The following is a 14,819-nucleotide window of genomic DNA, read 5'->3' as shown; positions in this document are numbered from 1 at the left end:
TCTAGGTATTGTACAATGTTTTGTTATTATAAATTGTCATGCATATTACATTGTCATCCTAGTGAAAAGGTACTTTGTGCCAATATGTTTATTGATTTGGATTTTTACTTGTATATTAACAAGTAATTAAATAGTACTATTTCATTTAAATGTCTGAAACATATGTACATTGCATATTGGCAATTCAACAGTAATTTTTGGCTGTATTTTTATTGGTTCACAATATTTATTTATACTTTAATCAAATAACATTCACACGAATTAATACAAAACATAAATGTTTCCTCCCTCAGTCCTCCCTACCATTCAGTCCTACTTTCTAATGGAAGCATCTTCTGTTTTGGATTTTTTTAATGAATTAATAACTCAAGAAATCATTCCTAAGTAATAATTTAAAATGTATTATTACTTTTCTACACTTTTGAGGAAGCAAATTGTTTTGTTCTGAAAGGTCTAGAAAATGCTTAGAACATCTTTGAAAATATATTCTCAGTCAGTTTTGAGCAGAGATTCTGAATATTTGAAAATACATAATCAACTCTGTCAGTGTTTTTTATGCTTATCAATACAGGCAGAAACACAAATCAGGATGTATGCATTTACAGCTGGTTCTTTATACCCTGAAGTTTTCAATTCTCCCCTCTTTTCTATTTAATGCAACTGTGAAGCATGAGAAAAAAGAGCATAAATATGTAAATACATATGATCAATATGTAAATGTGGTAGTTTTAATAAAACTTTGCTGATATTAGAATACTGAAACTACAGATCATCTGCATTCCACATACATAACTGCTCCAGTAAAATTTACATGAAAGATAATTGGGGGCATGTGAATTAATATTTAAATGACTTAAAAGAGCTCCTGCTGACGTAAGAACCTGTAAACAGAGAGGGAGAGAGAAATAGGGAGGGAAAATTAATTTCAAAATTTGCTTATCAAGTATCAAGTTAAATATGGGTTCCTTCAGGGGAAGAGGAAAGAAAAGCAACAGACCTAGTTCTTCTATTTTAAAAAATACTTCATTTGTAATGGAGAAGTGATAATAATCTAGTGAGTTAACATGGTGCCCCGCTAGTCATCTATAATTTATTGGAAAGTTGTCTCGTAGCCTAATTCTCTTTGCCTGCACAGATGTCTTTAATATCATGTCTTTCCACTTGTATCCTTTGCTTCATGTGAATTAGTTTTGTTAAGAAAGCTGACTGACTATAAATTCTTGCCAGCATAAAGGAAGTTTATTACCATTATTATTATTGTTGTTATTTTGTTTCTCTATAGTCATCAAAACTATGCTAAGCAAAAGTATTCAGTTGATGCATACTTAACAAACAGGTATTTCCAGATTAGTATCTAATAATCTAGGTACTAAATTTAGTTTTTCTAGGTTATTTTCATATGACATTAATTTGTTTTCTTTTATAAACTCATTCCCCCAAAACATATCTAAATCATAGTTTACTTACCATTTGAAATGCAATAGTGCTTTATCGTCCACATGATTTTGGTAATTATTATAAGATAAAATGGTATCGGTCATCCCCTAATCATTTATTTTCCTCTGTATTTCTGTAAATCATACATCTATATAATAATTCTAATGTATCATTCAAATATCATTTCCATTTTCTATAAATATGAATTTTATTAATTGCTAAAAACTAAACATATCTATAGGAATATTTCTGGAGATTCTATTGACTTGTAAGGAGAATAAATTTTAGATACTGAAGATGTTATTTTAGCATTAGAAAATATTTCATGTCCTTTGTCATTTTTAAAAATAAGATGAAAGTTTTATCCATTCTCGCTCTCACAGACTGAAACATCTGTATGTTCTGTGCACAACAGGTGCCCAGTAAATGTTTTGGGTGACTGTCGGTGGTGACTCTTAATGACTTCATAATGAAGTGATTATTCAAGTGTCATGTTAAACTATGTTCTTAGAAATTACATGGTGATGGTTTTCAGCTGACTTACACTATTACACATGTATGCTTTAGTAAAAGTAAATAAATTATATTTTAAAATATACTTTAACTTGAATAAAATGTGCTGATTTAGTAACTTTCAGTTTTTTATGACAAATGATGAAAAGAATTAAAATATGGATACCCATAAAAGAATAAAGACTTATCAAAAGTGTTCGTGAAAAAGAAAACAATGAAATGAATGATTAGTTTTCAAAGTAGTGGCATCTGCTCTGTGAATAATCCAAGGGATACTTTCCAATTTCCATGCATCAGTTCTTCATTGAAAAGAATGAATTTCTGAAAAAGGACATATGGGACTGAACAAAATGTGGGATACTGTGAAACTGGAATTTCAGAAGGCGTCTCATTTTTTTTTTGCTTATTCAAAACAAATTATTTGAAGTATATCAAATAGATATACCCTCAAAAATCCTTCTCCATAAATTTTTGCTATTAAAAGTCCCTTTTTTTGTTTTAATTTTCCTTTTTCTTCTGGTTAAAATCCAGACTTTTAATTTCCAAAAGATGCCAGGACTCTGTATTTATTTGCTTTACAAGAAATAACAGCCTTAATAATCATAAGTGTAATTTTTTTATCAATTGCTAAAAGGTTGTAGTTTCTAGCATTGATGAAATAGTTTGGATCTGAATGTTGAAATACATAAAATCAATATATATTGATTACTCTAAATATGTATATGTATTAATTGCAATTTACCTTTTCCCATGTGAATGGCATAGTTTAAGAAATGTAAATGATACTTTGGAGTTTTTAAAACACTGCAGCAGAGACAGTGCCTACATACAAGAACAGGTATTGACACTCTTTGTCCAAATTCAGTTAAGTAATAATAGATGTAACAGGACAGTTGAAAACAACTCTTTTGGGACTGGATATTTAAAGCTAACTAAATGGTAATTTAAAATAATTGTCCATGACATCATATAACTTTATGAGATTATTATCTGGAACTTTCTATGTCATTTACAAAGCAGGGTATTAAGGCACAGAGAAGTTGAGGTTCAATGCCTACTATATAACTTTTGTCTGGGTACAGTAATAACTAAGATGTGGATTGTCTCACTTGTCAAATAATACTTCCTCAGCCATTGACAACTTTTCCAAATCTTGTGTTGTACTGCTGTGTATATGTTGAGGAAACCCAGCCATGTACTAAATGGGAATATTAGGTACAACATGATATTCTTAGCAAAATAAATGTTTTAAAGAAGTACTAAAAGCAATAGAAAGTTTATATACTGAATCTGTGTTCGTAATATTTATTTTGGAAGAAAAAGAGAGAAGAGCAAAAAGGTTACACTGCTTTGTGAAAAAATTTCTTAGAAAAATTTTTGTGTGTAATATATATAACATAAAATTTGCCATTTTAACTGTATAGTTAAATTCACACTGTTGTGCAAACCATCACTACTTTTTTCTAAAAAGTTTTTGTCCCAAATCGAATTTTGTAGCTACTATACAATCAGTTCCTGTTCTCTCCATCCCCTCCTAAATTCTATTTTCTGTCTCAATGATCTTGGTTATTCTAGAGTATTCCTTATAAGTGGAATCATAAAATATTTGTCCTTTTTGTCTGACTTATTTCACTTTATATATTTTCAAGACCCATCCATGTTGTAGCATTTATCACAACTTCATTTTTATGGCTCAATAATATTCTGTTTCATGTATGTGACACACTTGGTATATCCATTCATGTATTGCTGGACAATTGGGTTCTTTCCACGTTTTGACTCTTGTCTTCACTATCTTTTCTATTTAGATAATTAATATACCTTTAGGTGATCATTTATTTTAATGTAGAATCAACTTTTCTTCCTACTCTTGGTTAATCAGACATTTGAAAATAAGACAATATCAGACATAGTAATTATTGACACAAAAACAAAAGCCAATAGGAGTATACACTTCTGTTTTAAAGTGTATGTTCTGACAAATTAGAATATGATTAAAGGGAATAACCTTTGTACAGAGTTGAATATTATACTTTCCTATTTTAGAGCTTTCTCTTATTTCAACACTAATATTATCACTTAATAATGATGATATTTATTTTCTTTATTGAGTTAATGGAAATACTTCTTTAATACAGAACACTTGGAAAGATTATTAACACTAATGCCAAAAAAGAAAAGCTAAATCAACTACCACTACCTGTGAGAGAAAGTTCATTCAAATACCATCATCAGGTGAACATGGGAAAATGAAGTTCAACTAAAGTTTCATGCCCAAACAATTGTGCTTAGTACAAATTATTATAATTATTTTCTTCAATGTATGCTCTGTTTTAAGAGAACGAAAAAGAAAATTCATAAAACATCAAAAAAATAAAGTCTCAACTTGTTATTAATTTGCTACACACAAAATTAGATTGCTTTTAAAATCAACATATTTAATGTGCTATGGGGATAAGGGAAAACACTTATTTTATAATTAACGTGTCAAATTTTAACATTTTTTCAGATGAATTCAAGTTCTTTATGAAAAGGCTACCCATGAATTATTTCCTCAACACATCTACCATAATGCACTTGTGGACAATGGATTCTAATTTTCAGCGCCGCTATGAACAACTGGAGAACAGCATGAAACAACTCTTCCTAAAGGCGCAGAAAATTGTACACAAGCTCTTCAGTCTTAGCAAGAGGTGTCATAAACAACCCCTCATCAGCCTGCCAAGGCGAAGGTAAGACATTTGTGGCAATACAGACAACAAAGGACATTATTTTGATGGGAGTTCTATTTATTTTCTGAATGCAGGCATGGTCTTATAAATAGCATAGTGTTATTTATATTATTAGAGATAATTTGAAAACAATGTATTTTCTTAAGTCTCAAAATAATAAATTGTAGTTATTTTCCAAAGTATTAATACAAAGGGGAACACATATATTAACACTACCTTTATTTTTCTTATATTATTTGAATCAAGAAATTGTACTTTTTGTGTTTGGGAGTCAACTAATAACTGTGAGAAGAAAAACAGAAACCCCTACAGTTATATTCCAAGCATAGGATATAAACAGGAACAGAAAGTGAAGTTTCTCAATTACATATAATTTGCAAATAGAATAATTTAAAGTCTATTTTCCTTGACTAATGTTCAAAATACCATAAACCTCATTCCACATGAGTCTTTGACAATTGCTGTGAAACTTTGTAATAGTTTAAACGAATGATGACAGACTATTAAAATATCTGTGTCTAAACTACTTTTGGTAAGCACAGTATTTGGATGTGCTGTTTAAGATGTATTGATCAACTAGCACAATACAAAGCTGCATTTATTTATTTGAAATCAGGTTAAAAAATACATGAAAATTAAATTTAAGGGAAAATATAGGAAAATATCACAAATATATGCATTTTTACCTGTATCTCTGTTATAAAATGCTTGAATTTTGACTTGAAGCTTAAATCATTAAGAAATCTGTGATTGTATAACTTTTCACTGAAAAAAAAGCCCTGAAAGTCTATACATTCAAAAAAATTAAATTTCAAAATAAATCATTGGCATTTTTTTACAATTCATAGGATTTGGGATATTCAAAATTGATGCAATATCACCACAGTCTTTAAGTTGAGAACATTTTCTTTGTCCCCAGAAGAAACCCAATACTGATTAGCAGTCATTCTCCTAGGCTATTTGTCTCTAGAAATTTGTCTAGTTACTCTTTGTCCCTATAGATTTGCCTATTTTGGACATTTCACACAAATGAAATCATATATATGTGTTTTTTGTGACTGGCTTCTTTCCCTTGGTCTACTGTTTTCAGGCTCACCTTGCATCACCAGACTGGGTATATCACACTTTGTTTATCCATTGTTTGATGGAGATTTATGTGGTGGATTGCATAAACCAATAAAGAAATATAAATATATAACATTAAAAGCAAAATATGAGGTAAATAGAGCTATTAAACACTGAGAAAAATAATCTCATTATATATGGCAGAGAGACAAATTGGAAATTTGTGAAGACAAATTTCAGTTTCCTAGTTTATAAATAATAGAAATATAGAAATGAAAAGAATTTTAAGTCATCAGGACATTTTTATAAGTAGTTTTTGTACACTCTATAAAAGTGGTCAGGGATTATAATTCTCATCTTGTGTTAATAAAATATATAATCTTACCAAAGAAAAAAGTATTTTTTTTGTTTTTTGCTTAATAAAGAACAGAGGCAAAATGTGGTTAGATAAAATAATTCATATGTGATATTGCAGTATTTATTCCAAGAAAGCATTGATTAAATGCTCAGAAAACACATTTATATATATAAGAAGTATTTTTTAAGACTACTACCCTACCAGCTTAGACAAGGATAATTATAAGTTTATAGGGATTGTATTTTGGCCAAAAAGGGAAAGGCTGGGGTGGATAGCTCCTTTTATGACTAGCACATTCTAATGACCTTTAATTTTTTTAATCTTGAAGAGTCACACTGCACGCTGAATTAAGAAAACACTCTCTTTTGTTTGGGAGAGTTGGATTTGAGTGTTCAAGACTCCTGCCAGTTGCTTTCCCTGACTTATCCTATTTTTAGAGCTGTTTGAACCCAAATTCCAGCCAAGCACTTATTCTACCTGCAACCCTCATTCCCTGGCTGATAACATGATTCATAGTTTTGTTTTAGTTGTGCTATGAGCACAACAGTTTGAATACTTTTTCCCACAAGTCTGTATTTGCTGAAAATTAAGATTTAATTACTTAACTGTAGACTAAGAAAATTCTGTTTTAAAATGTTAATCAAATAATTATATTCTGTATGTTATTCTGCATATTTATTTAAAAACCTGTGTGAACATCATTTACTTTTCATCTATTTTGTGATCACAAACAATCATCAACTTAAACAAAATGCTTATAAATGTATAGATTCAAGTGTTGTCTTGGTGGCTTTAGCTACATAGTGAAAACCATGGTGTTAAATTAAGTGTTGGTAATGATGGAATTTGAAGACTTACTTGGTGGGTATCAAAGGATCAGTGAATTTTGTGGTATTTAAATAATGGATCTGTAAGGTAAGCCCCTAACTTGGTCAACTGCTTGTGCTTGATTTTTTACTATAAAACTGTATCAATATAAACTCAATCGTATCTTTCCAAAAATTAAAATATAGCAACTTTAGCTACGCACTGCTTCCTGAGATGATAAGCCATAACTAATATATTAAAAGATACACCCCAGGTCCTTTCCATCTTTGCACTGGCCTTTGGAGAAACACAACAACAGTGATTAAAAAACATATTTTGTCCAAATTTATCATTTTAACTACATTATTCACAGTATGCTGACATACTAGATCCAACAATGTCCCTCCCAAGTTAACAATGCTTAAAATAGGGGAAAATAAGAATTAAAAGACTTTATAATTTTTTTTGTAGGGCTACGTTCACTTTTATTTACATTTTATCCTGTCACTACTCCTCCTATATCCTCAAGTAGGAAAATCAAAATTGTCTCACAAGTGTTGCTATTTCCTAACACCAGGTATGAAGTTCAGATGGCCTGTACAAAAAGGATTCTGCTGCTGTATATGCCTTCAGTGTAGTTTCTGTTACCTTAGTGAAAAATCCTTTGGCTGAAATCGTCAATGATGATTTTGATCAACAAATATCAAGCTTTTTGGCCTCAGGACTATTTATAACTTTAAAAATAATGGGAAAATCTAAAGATTTCTTTTTTGTTTTGGGGAAATAAAAATCTATGCATTTATGTATATATATGTATGTGTGGGTATACATACATGTATACATTTATATCAATATTTACTATAGTAAAAATTTAAACAAATTTAAAAACATGTTCATTAATACAATTAAAAAGAACAGTAAGCTCTTTTCATGTTAATATTTGTAACATTTGAATTTTAATGATTTTTTTCACATTTCCTTAATGTTACCATAGCTGAATTCTCATAGCTCCTTCTACATGCAATCTGCTGCATATTGTAGTTTTATAAACTCACACAGATTTATTGCAGAAGTATTATAATTGTCTTTTCAGATAATCGTGGATATTACTCTTTTATACTATACCAAAATTCAACAAATGGTAGGTTCTTAAAAGTTAGTTGTAACATGGAATCTGAAACCATGTGATAACAACATTTGAAATCTCTTACGTTAAATTATTTGGTCTATCTTGAATTTTAAATGGCTCTCTACCCATGCATAAAATAACGTGCTGTTCATCTGGAAAATATTGGTTCACGTAGTTATAAACATTTTTAAATGTTGACACGTATCATTAAATAACAAAAAATTTCAACCTTTAATATCATCATTGAGTTCATGAGAAAAGTCTTCACATATTGGGAAGCTATCAATTTCATAGTGGTAGATATAAGTTCTCCAAATTTCTAATTTTTATTCAAGAACTATAACTTTAACATTAATTAAATATGCCTTGTCTTGAAGGTGTAGGCTTATTTATTTCAGTTTCAATAACAGATCTGCCAAATATCCAAGTCTGTCTGGATAACCAAAGTTTGTCTGCCCATTATTCTTTCACATAAAAATGGTTTGCCATGAAAAAGTGCTTCCGTCAGCTTGTGTCTGAAACAGTTGCACAAATGTTCTGCCTTAAAGTTCACTGTGGAGCACAAGTGCTTTATTTATAGGTCCATTCTGTTTTGACACATGGATTTATACTGAATGCTAAGATGCTATAAACATTTTTTACTGCTTCACCAATAAGCTTTTTTTTTTTTTTACTGTTTCACCAAGAACATTTTTATGTGAAACTTGCTTTCTTTTTGTTTAACAAGTATGCAACATAAATTAATAATATATGACTACTAGTACAGCAATTTGGTTCAACTGCCTTGATTTGCACTAAGTCTCCAGCAACCATGTAGCCTCTGTTGCTTTTGGCTCCACCAATGGAAATGTCAATGTCATGACAAAGAAATACAAGGTCTTGGTATTTCTATGAAATAGTTTTCATCTTCTGTATCCCCTGGTGGGCTCTAACCTCCAGTCCCTACTGCCCATGCACAGACCTCTGTGGACTACTCTCAACCACCTAATAGATCTTGAAAATAAATCGTGGGGCTACAACAGAGATTACTTTCCCTCTTCCTTTACCTCTCTTATTCCCTTACTGTTGTAACCCCTGGTTTTAACTGAGCGCATACTGCACCACACCTCTCAGCCTCCCTTGAAACCTAGGTTGGATAATTCAGACCAAACAGATGTTAATGGACAGCTATGCAGGAAACTTCTGATTTGAGTCCTTAAAGCAACAGTGATTCATTCCATCTACCTTCCCTTCTCCTGGCTAAGATGCACCCAGGACAACTAGAACTAAATCGAGACGTAAAGAAACTTGTTAAGAATGGTGAAGCTGCCGCTTCAGTCCTGGATTGTTTATGTTTGTCCTGTTATTTGAGAGAGGAATAAAAATCACATTCTTTGTAAGCCAGTATTATCTGTAGCCAAACTTGTATCCTAACTAATAAAAGGAACTTAACAAATGGCCTTCCAAATCCTGTAATAGTGCAGAATCTGTGACTTGATTAAAAATGATATTTATATGATTAATAAAAATGAATTTCACTGAGAGCAGTTTTATATGAATCTGTATGGAAACATCATGATATTAATTTTCCTTATATTTCTATGTTACAAAATATTTTTTAAAATTGTAATGTGTATCAGCCACTCCATGATGGCACATAGGCACATGATAAGTAATCACGAAGCAGTAAACTTAGAGTTTAATATTTACATATCTCCAATGGGTTATTGAGAAATTTAGAAAATACAGCAATTTTAAAGTGAAAATGCAGCAATTATAAAGTATCTGGCATGTGGGAGGTGCTTAAATAATTATTACTTAACATTTCCAAAACAGAAAACACTACTTTTTATGTATAGGGCACTTCTGAAGTATTAATCAGTTTTCTACAAAATGGGTTTTCCTGTGTTTCATCATCAAAATAAAATTTGTCATAAATATAATGGCATAAATGCTCTGAGAAACACATTGTTACGTGTATGGAACAACACATAGACTACATTCTGATTCAAGGGATCTAGGGGCATAAATTTTCATGGAGAGAAGAAAAAGGAAAAATATACAGCAGGTGTGCCCCACGTGTTGGCACAGAGCCGCTTGTACATGGATCTCAGTCTGTCCTTCCCCTCATGGCGTTTCTTCCACCTAATTATTGGTGAAGCTTCTACTTCAGTTTTCAAGCCTGTCAAGTGCCCTTATCCTTTCACTATAACAAACCCATTTTGACCTTCGGCTCAGAAATCATTTCATGATCTTCCAATTTATTAGGTCTTGATAGATGTTAGCTGAAACTCATTATTTAAAACTAATTCATACTTACGTATTAAAAGTCATTTGCACTTTTAAACTCACTTATTTCCAGCCATACCAGTACCCAATTTGAGGCATTTTAGGCAAAGTAAAAAGTAATATGAAAAATTAAAATCTGGGGATTATAGTGTTGTCCTTGATCTTCATCCTTCATGGATAAAAGATCATGTAAAGCAACAAAAGAGCTTGTCTACCTTGACATTTTTTCATGAGGACAGTCTACAGACCACAGTCTATACAGAAAAGAAGTCCAAATACAGACCAAAGAAACACTCTTTTTCAGATGGCTGCTTTTGATGACATTAACAGAACCAAAGGTTAATGTTAACCTTCTCTCCTTTTGGAAACCCCATGGACTTAAGTATATATGTATACAATGAATGTGTGACAATAGCACAAATGACTTATGTTTTAACTAAAATTATAGTATTGTCTTATTCTCCCTGTAATTTGTTTATTCTCTCATTTGAAGACAGGGTATGATATCCAAGATTATGAATTCCCTTTACCAGCCTTATATGGACTAGTTTCATTTTGTTCATACAATCAGAACCAGTTCCTTATGTGACCCTGAGGACAGGTATATGCACTAGAAGGTCATTGGTGTGCTCTTCTGTCAGTCTTCATTTTCTCCTCACTAAGGAGTTGATGATAATCCCTCATTGTGTGCCACTAATAGATTGCATCTTGTGAGATATTAGTGCTTATTTTCTAAAACAAATACATAAGCCCATACTTTTTTAAAAGGAGCCATGTTTAAGCAAATTTGGAGACTCTAATTACTATAAGCTCTGCTTGGAAATCTACAATGTATTATGTGTGACAAATACTCTCAAATGTCCTACAATTAGAAATTTAAAAAAAGATTTGTCTAAGCAAGGTATTTCCCAGATAAAAAATGTTTACTTCCTTGAATAACTGTTAACTTCTCCAAATATACACCTGGGAAATCATGTGCCATCATTTTGAGTCAAATTTTTATACATTTTAGACTTGTCTTCAATTGTAATATAGTGATATCAATCTCATAAACTATTTGATAATTCTTTGAGCTTAAAATGACTGTGGAAAATATTCATTTTCTCAACTTCTTAGATACTCTCTGAATGCTGGGTTCCAATTCTTGGAAAACAATTATTTTAATTTCCCTCTCAGAAAGGAAATTGTATAAAGGTATATATGATATGTCCTACAAATTAAATGTCAATTCATTTACTACAGCCATTTTGTCACATTTCTTTTTTATAATTTTGAGCTCTGAGATTTTCATCCCAATATTTTGCATGAAATGAAATTCCTATGAAGGTTAATTGGTTCATGAGGTTATACCTTAAAAAAAAGTATGGTGTATAAGGGAATGAATTGATTGTTTGTTGATATTTCATTAATTTTCAATGGTTTTTATGCAGACCACAAAGTGACAATCAATATAGATCCCAGGACACTACTGTTTCTCCAAATTTTACAATGTTATCGGTGGTAAAATTCTTAGGATGTATGAACTTTCAATTTTTCTAATATTTAAATCAGGCCTGAGAATCAGTCTCATTTCTATTTGATTACTTCTGAACAACTTTACTTTTATTATGGAGGAAATGGGTCCATGTTTACTTGTTAAAAAAACTAAGCTGACATCATCCCTATAGGGATGGTGTCTTGGTTTTATTATCTCAAATCAGAAGCCCATCTTATAAAATCAGAATTTATGTTATTTGTGAACCTGTCCTCCTGAATACTCCCCTGCTAAAATGTATAGCTAGTGGTAAAAGCCATGATACAGGGTTGTTCTGACTATCTTAAAGTAGAATAGAATTTTCCAATCTTATTCTGTAAAAAATATAACAATATGTACATAAAAAAGGAATAGTTCATATTTCCTTATATTAATGTATCATGTCAGCTTTCAAACAAATGTTATCACAAGCTTGAATGTACGTAGATGAAAGTGGTTATGTCAAAACTGCCACTGGTAAATATATAGATAAGATAGCATTTGTTCTAAGTGCTTTCCCATTCTAAATGATGGCGCTAATAAAGAATCATTCAATATTGAATTAAGGACTAAAAGTCAGGCAAATCTTACAAATGCTGCCTTTTTCCAATCAAAGTTGTTCAGTTCAGAGGGGGAAAATCTCATTTGGGTTGCTCTAATGATAAATTTAATCTAATGCCTGATGTGGAAATATCATGTAGAGGCACCATACCATCTTTAATCTTCATAATATGTTTTATAACTTTCATGCTGAGAACAAAAAAATATCCTTCTTCACCTCCTTTTATCATTATTATTTTATTAATATAATGATATTATATTAATTCATTCATATGTATGTGTATATATATAAACCTTCATATGTATGTGTATATATGTAAACCCCCCTCCACACACACACATGTGTACCAATCATTAAAATAGTTTATGACTGAAACCCAGAGTTCCTTTTCTTAAGCATTAAAGTAATATACTACTTTCTAAAAGCAAATGGCTTCAAGAAGGAGAAATGAATCAAGAAGCAATCAAGAAAATGAATCAAATGAATCACAAAGAAGAAAACTAAATATTACCATGATACATGCCAGCTTAAATCTCCAACACTGAGAAAAATATATATAAAACAACTTTGAATTACTTCATTTGAGGCAGCCACTACAAGTTATAAAGTGAGTGAATAAATTTCAGAAATCAATGCCAGTTGAAATAAAAAACCCCTATCTCACAATCCAGATGCACTTCAGATAGCAGCAAACAGAACAGCAGGAAAGCACATTGACGTGACAAAAGAACACAGGGGAAAATGAAGGTCAGTTCCTTGTGGTGGTTCTTTATTCTATTAAACCCAGAATTCCTGTAGGTTTCTCAAAGGAAACAAAAAGGTTAAGTGTGAAGTAGTACCTTTTATTGAGAAGTAAAATTAGTTCATACACCTTGAAAATTATCTATAAACAAATCAGAAAACAAAGTAGTAAGGATATAAAGAAAGCCTACCAATTTTACATGATATGTATATATATATGCATATATATATATATATATATACATATATATATCACACACACACACACACACACATGTACACATACCCCTTATCCTCAAACACATATTAAAAACAAAAGGAGGATAATACATGATTATAATCTAAATATACGTGATTTTTATTTCATGACCTCATATAAATTACCATTGACATGAATAAAATTTATATATCACTGCCTGAAGTAATGGAACCATAAATCCATATGCAGGAATGTGGAGAGATTTTTTTTTGAAAGATACGCTTCAGGAAACAAATAGGAATGAGGGCAAAGCTGGTCAATTCACAATTTGCCACATCCTGGTGAAATAGCGACCTAGAAAGTAGATAGTGGAGAAACTCAGTGAAAACCAACAATAAATACCCTGTAATGCAGAACCAGAGACATACTCTGACAAGGGGTTAAATGCTAAAGAGAACTCCCATCGTTAGCTAGTTAGTAGCTAACATATATTAAGCATAAACTATGTGCCAAACTCTTCTAAGTGCATAACCTGTTTTTTATTCATTGAATACAAAGTTACAAAGTAGTTAGTGTTACTACCTTCAAATTACAATCATAGAAAAGATAATCTAAACAATTTGCCAAAGATTATTCAATTAGCAGTGGCAGAGCTCTAGGATCCAAGCTCCGGCAATCCTGCTACAGAGATTGATGCTTAATCACCATGCCAGGTGCTTCTCAAGATTGCTGAGTTTGTTAAAAATAGGGCTCCAAGCTCCCACTGACCTTTCAGTACTAAAGAATTTCAGAGCATATTGAATCCATGCAAAAACATGAAGTCATGAAATGGAATAATCAGAAAACAAAGAAGTTTTGTAAGATAAAAAATACAAACACTTAATTGAAAATTAAAATAAAGGCAATATACTTTTAGAGAAAACTGGTTAATTATAATAAAACCTTAAACTAATTCAGTACTGTAGAAAAAAAAGAATGATGAGATGTAATTTATGAAAAAAAAAAACAGGAAAGGTGTATGAAGATCATGGACTATGCATATAAAATTTCCATGGGAGAAAATTGTCAGATGAGAAAAAGTGTAGGAAGCGAAGTTGACGATGAAGGATTGTATTGTGAAGTGGCTTCTGAGTTAACGTCAATTATTTTTAGCTAGTCTATTTTAATGTTTCCTAGGTCACCAGGGAGTTTAAATATTTGGCACATTTTCAAAGCCAATTTATTGTGCGCATGGACACACAAAAAAAGAGAGAAAGTGTGCACTCCAGCACCTTCATCTCACGTGCCTGATTCCTAGGGCAAAACCCACAGCATTTGTCTGTCAGAGATCCAGGCTTCATCATCTCTGGATGAGAGAAACTGAAGGAAAACACAGGGGCCCTTTCTGGATCACAGGTTGGCTTACTGAATTCCTGTCTGTCCCTGGGGAGAACCAGAGGAACAGACAAGCCTGTCGGGCAGAAGGCATATAAACACACCTCTTAGAAGGCTGGCT

General features: G+C 31.4%; 1 protein-coding gene across 3 annotated transcripts in view; it reads left to right on the top strand.

Annotated features, from left to right (window-relative positions):
- The window catches only part of BRINP3 (BMP/retinoic acid inducible neural specific 3), a 407,138-nt gene that overhangs the window by 341,429 nt on the left and 50,890 nt on the right, over window positions 1-14,819 (top strand). For all 3 annotated transcript variants that reach the window (XM_036919660.2, XM_036919662.2, XM_036919661.2), the window contains exon 7: window positions 4,460-4,682. In XM_036919660.2, coding sequence (XP_036775555.1) covers window positions 4,460-4,682 — 223 coding nt within the window. The remainder of the gene's footprint in view (window positions 1-4,459; window positions 4,683-14,819) is intronic.

This window comes from Manis pentadactyla, chromosome 19, assembly GCF_030020395.1.
Source record: "Manis pentadactyla isolate mManPen7 chromosome 19, mManPen7.hap1, whole genome shotgun sequence".
Taxonomy (NCBI): Eukaryota; Metazoa; Chordata; class Mammalia; order Pholidota; family Manidae; genus Manis; species Manis pentadactyla.
Note: the sequence above shows the minus strand (reverse complement) of the source record. Positions and strands in the feature narration are given on the sequence as shown.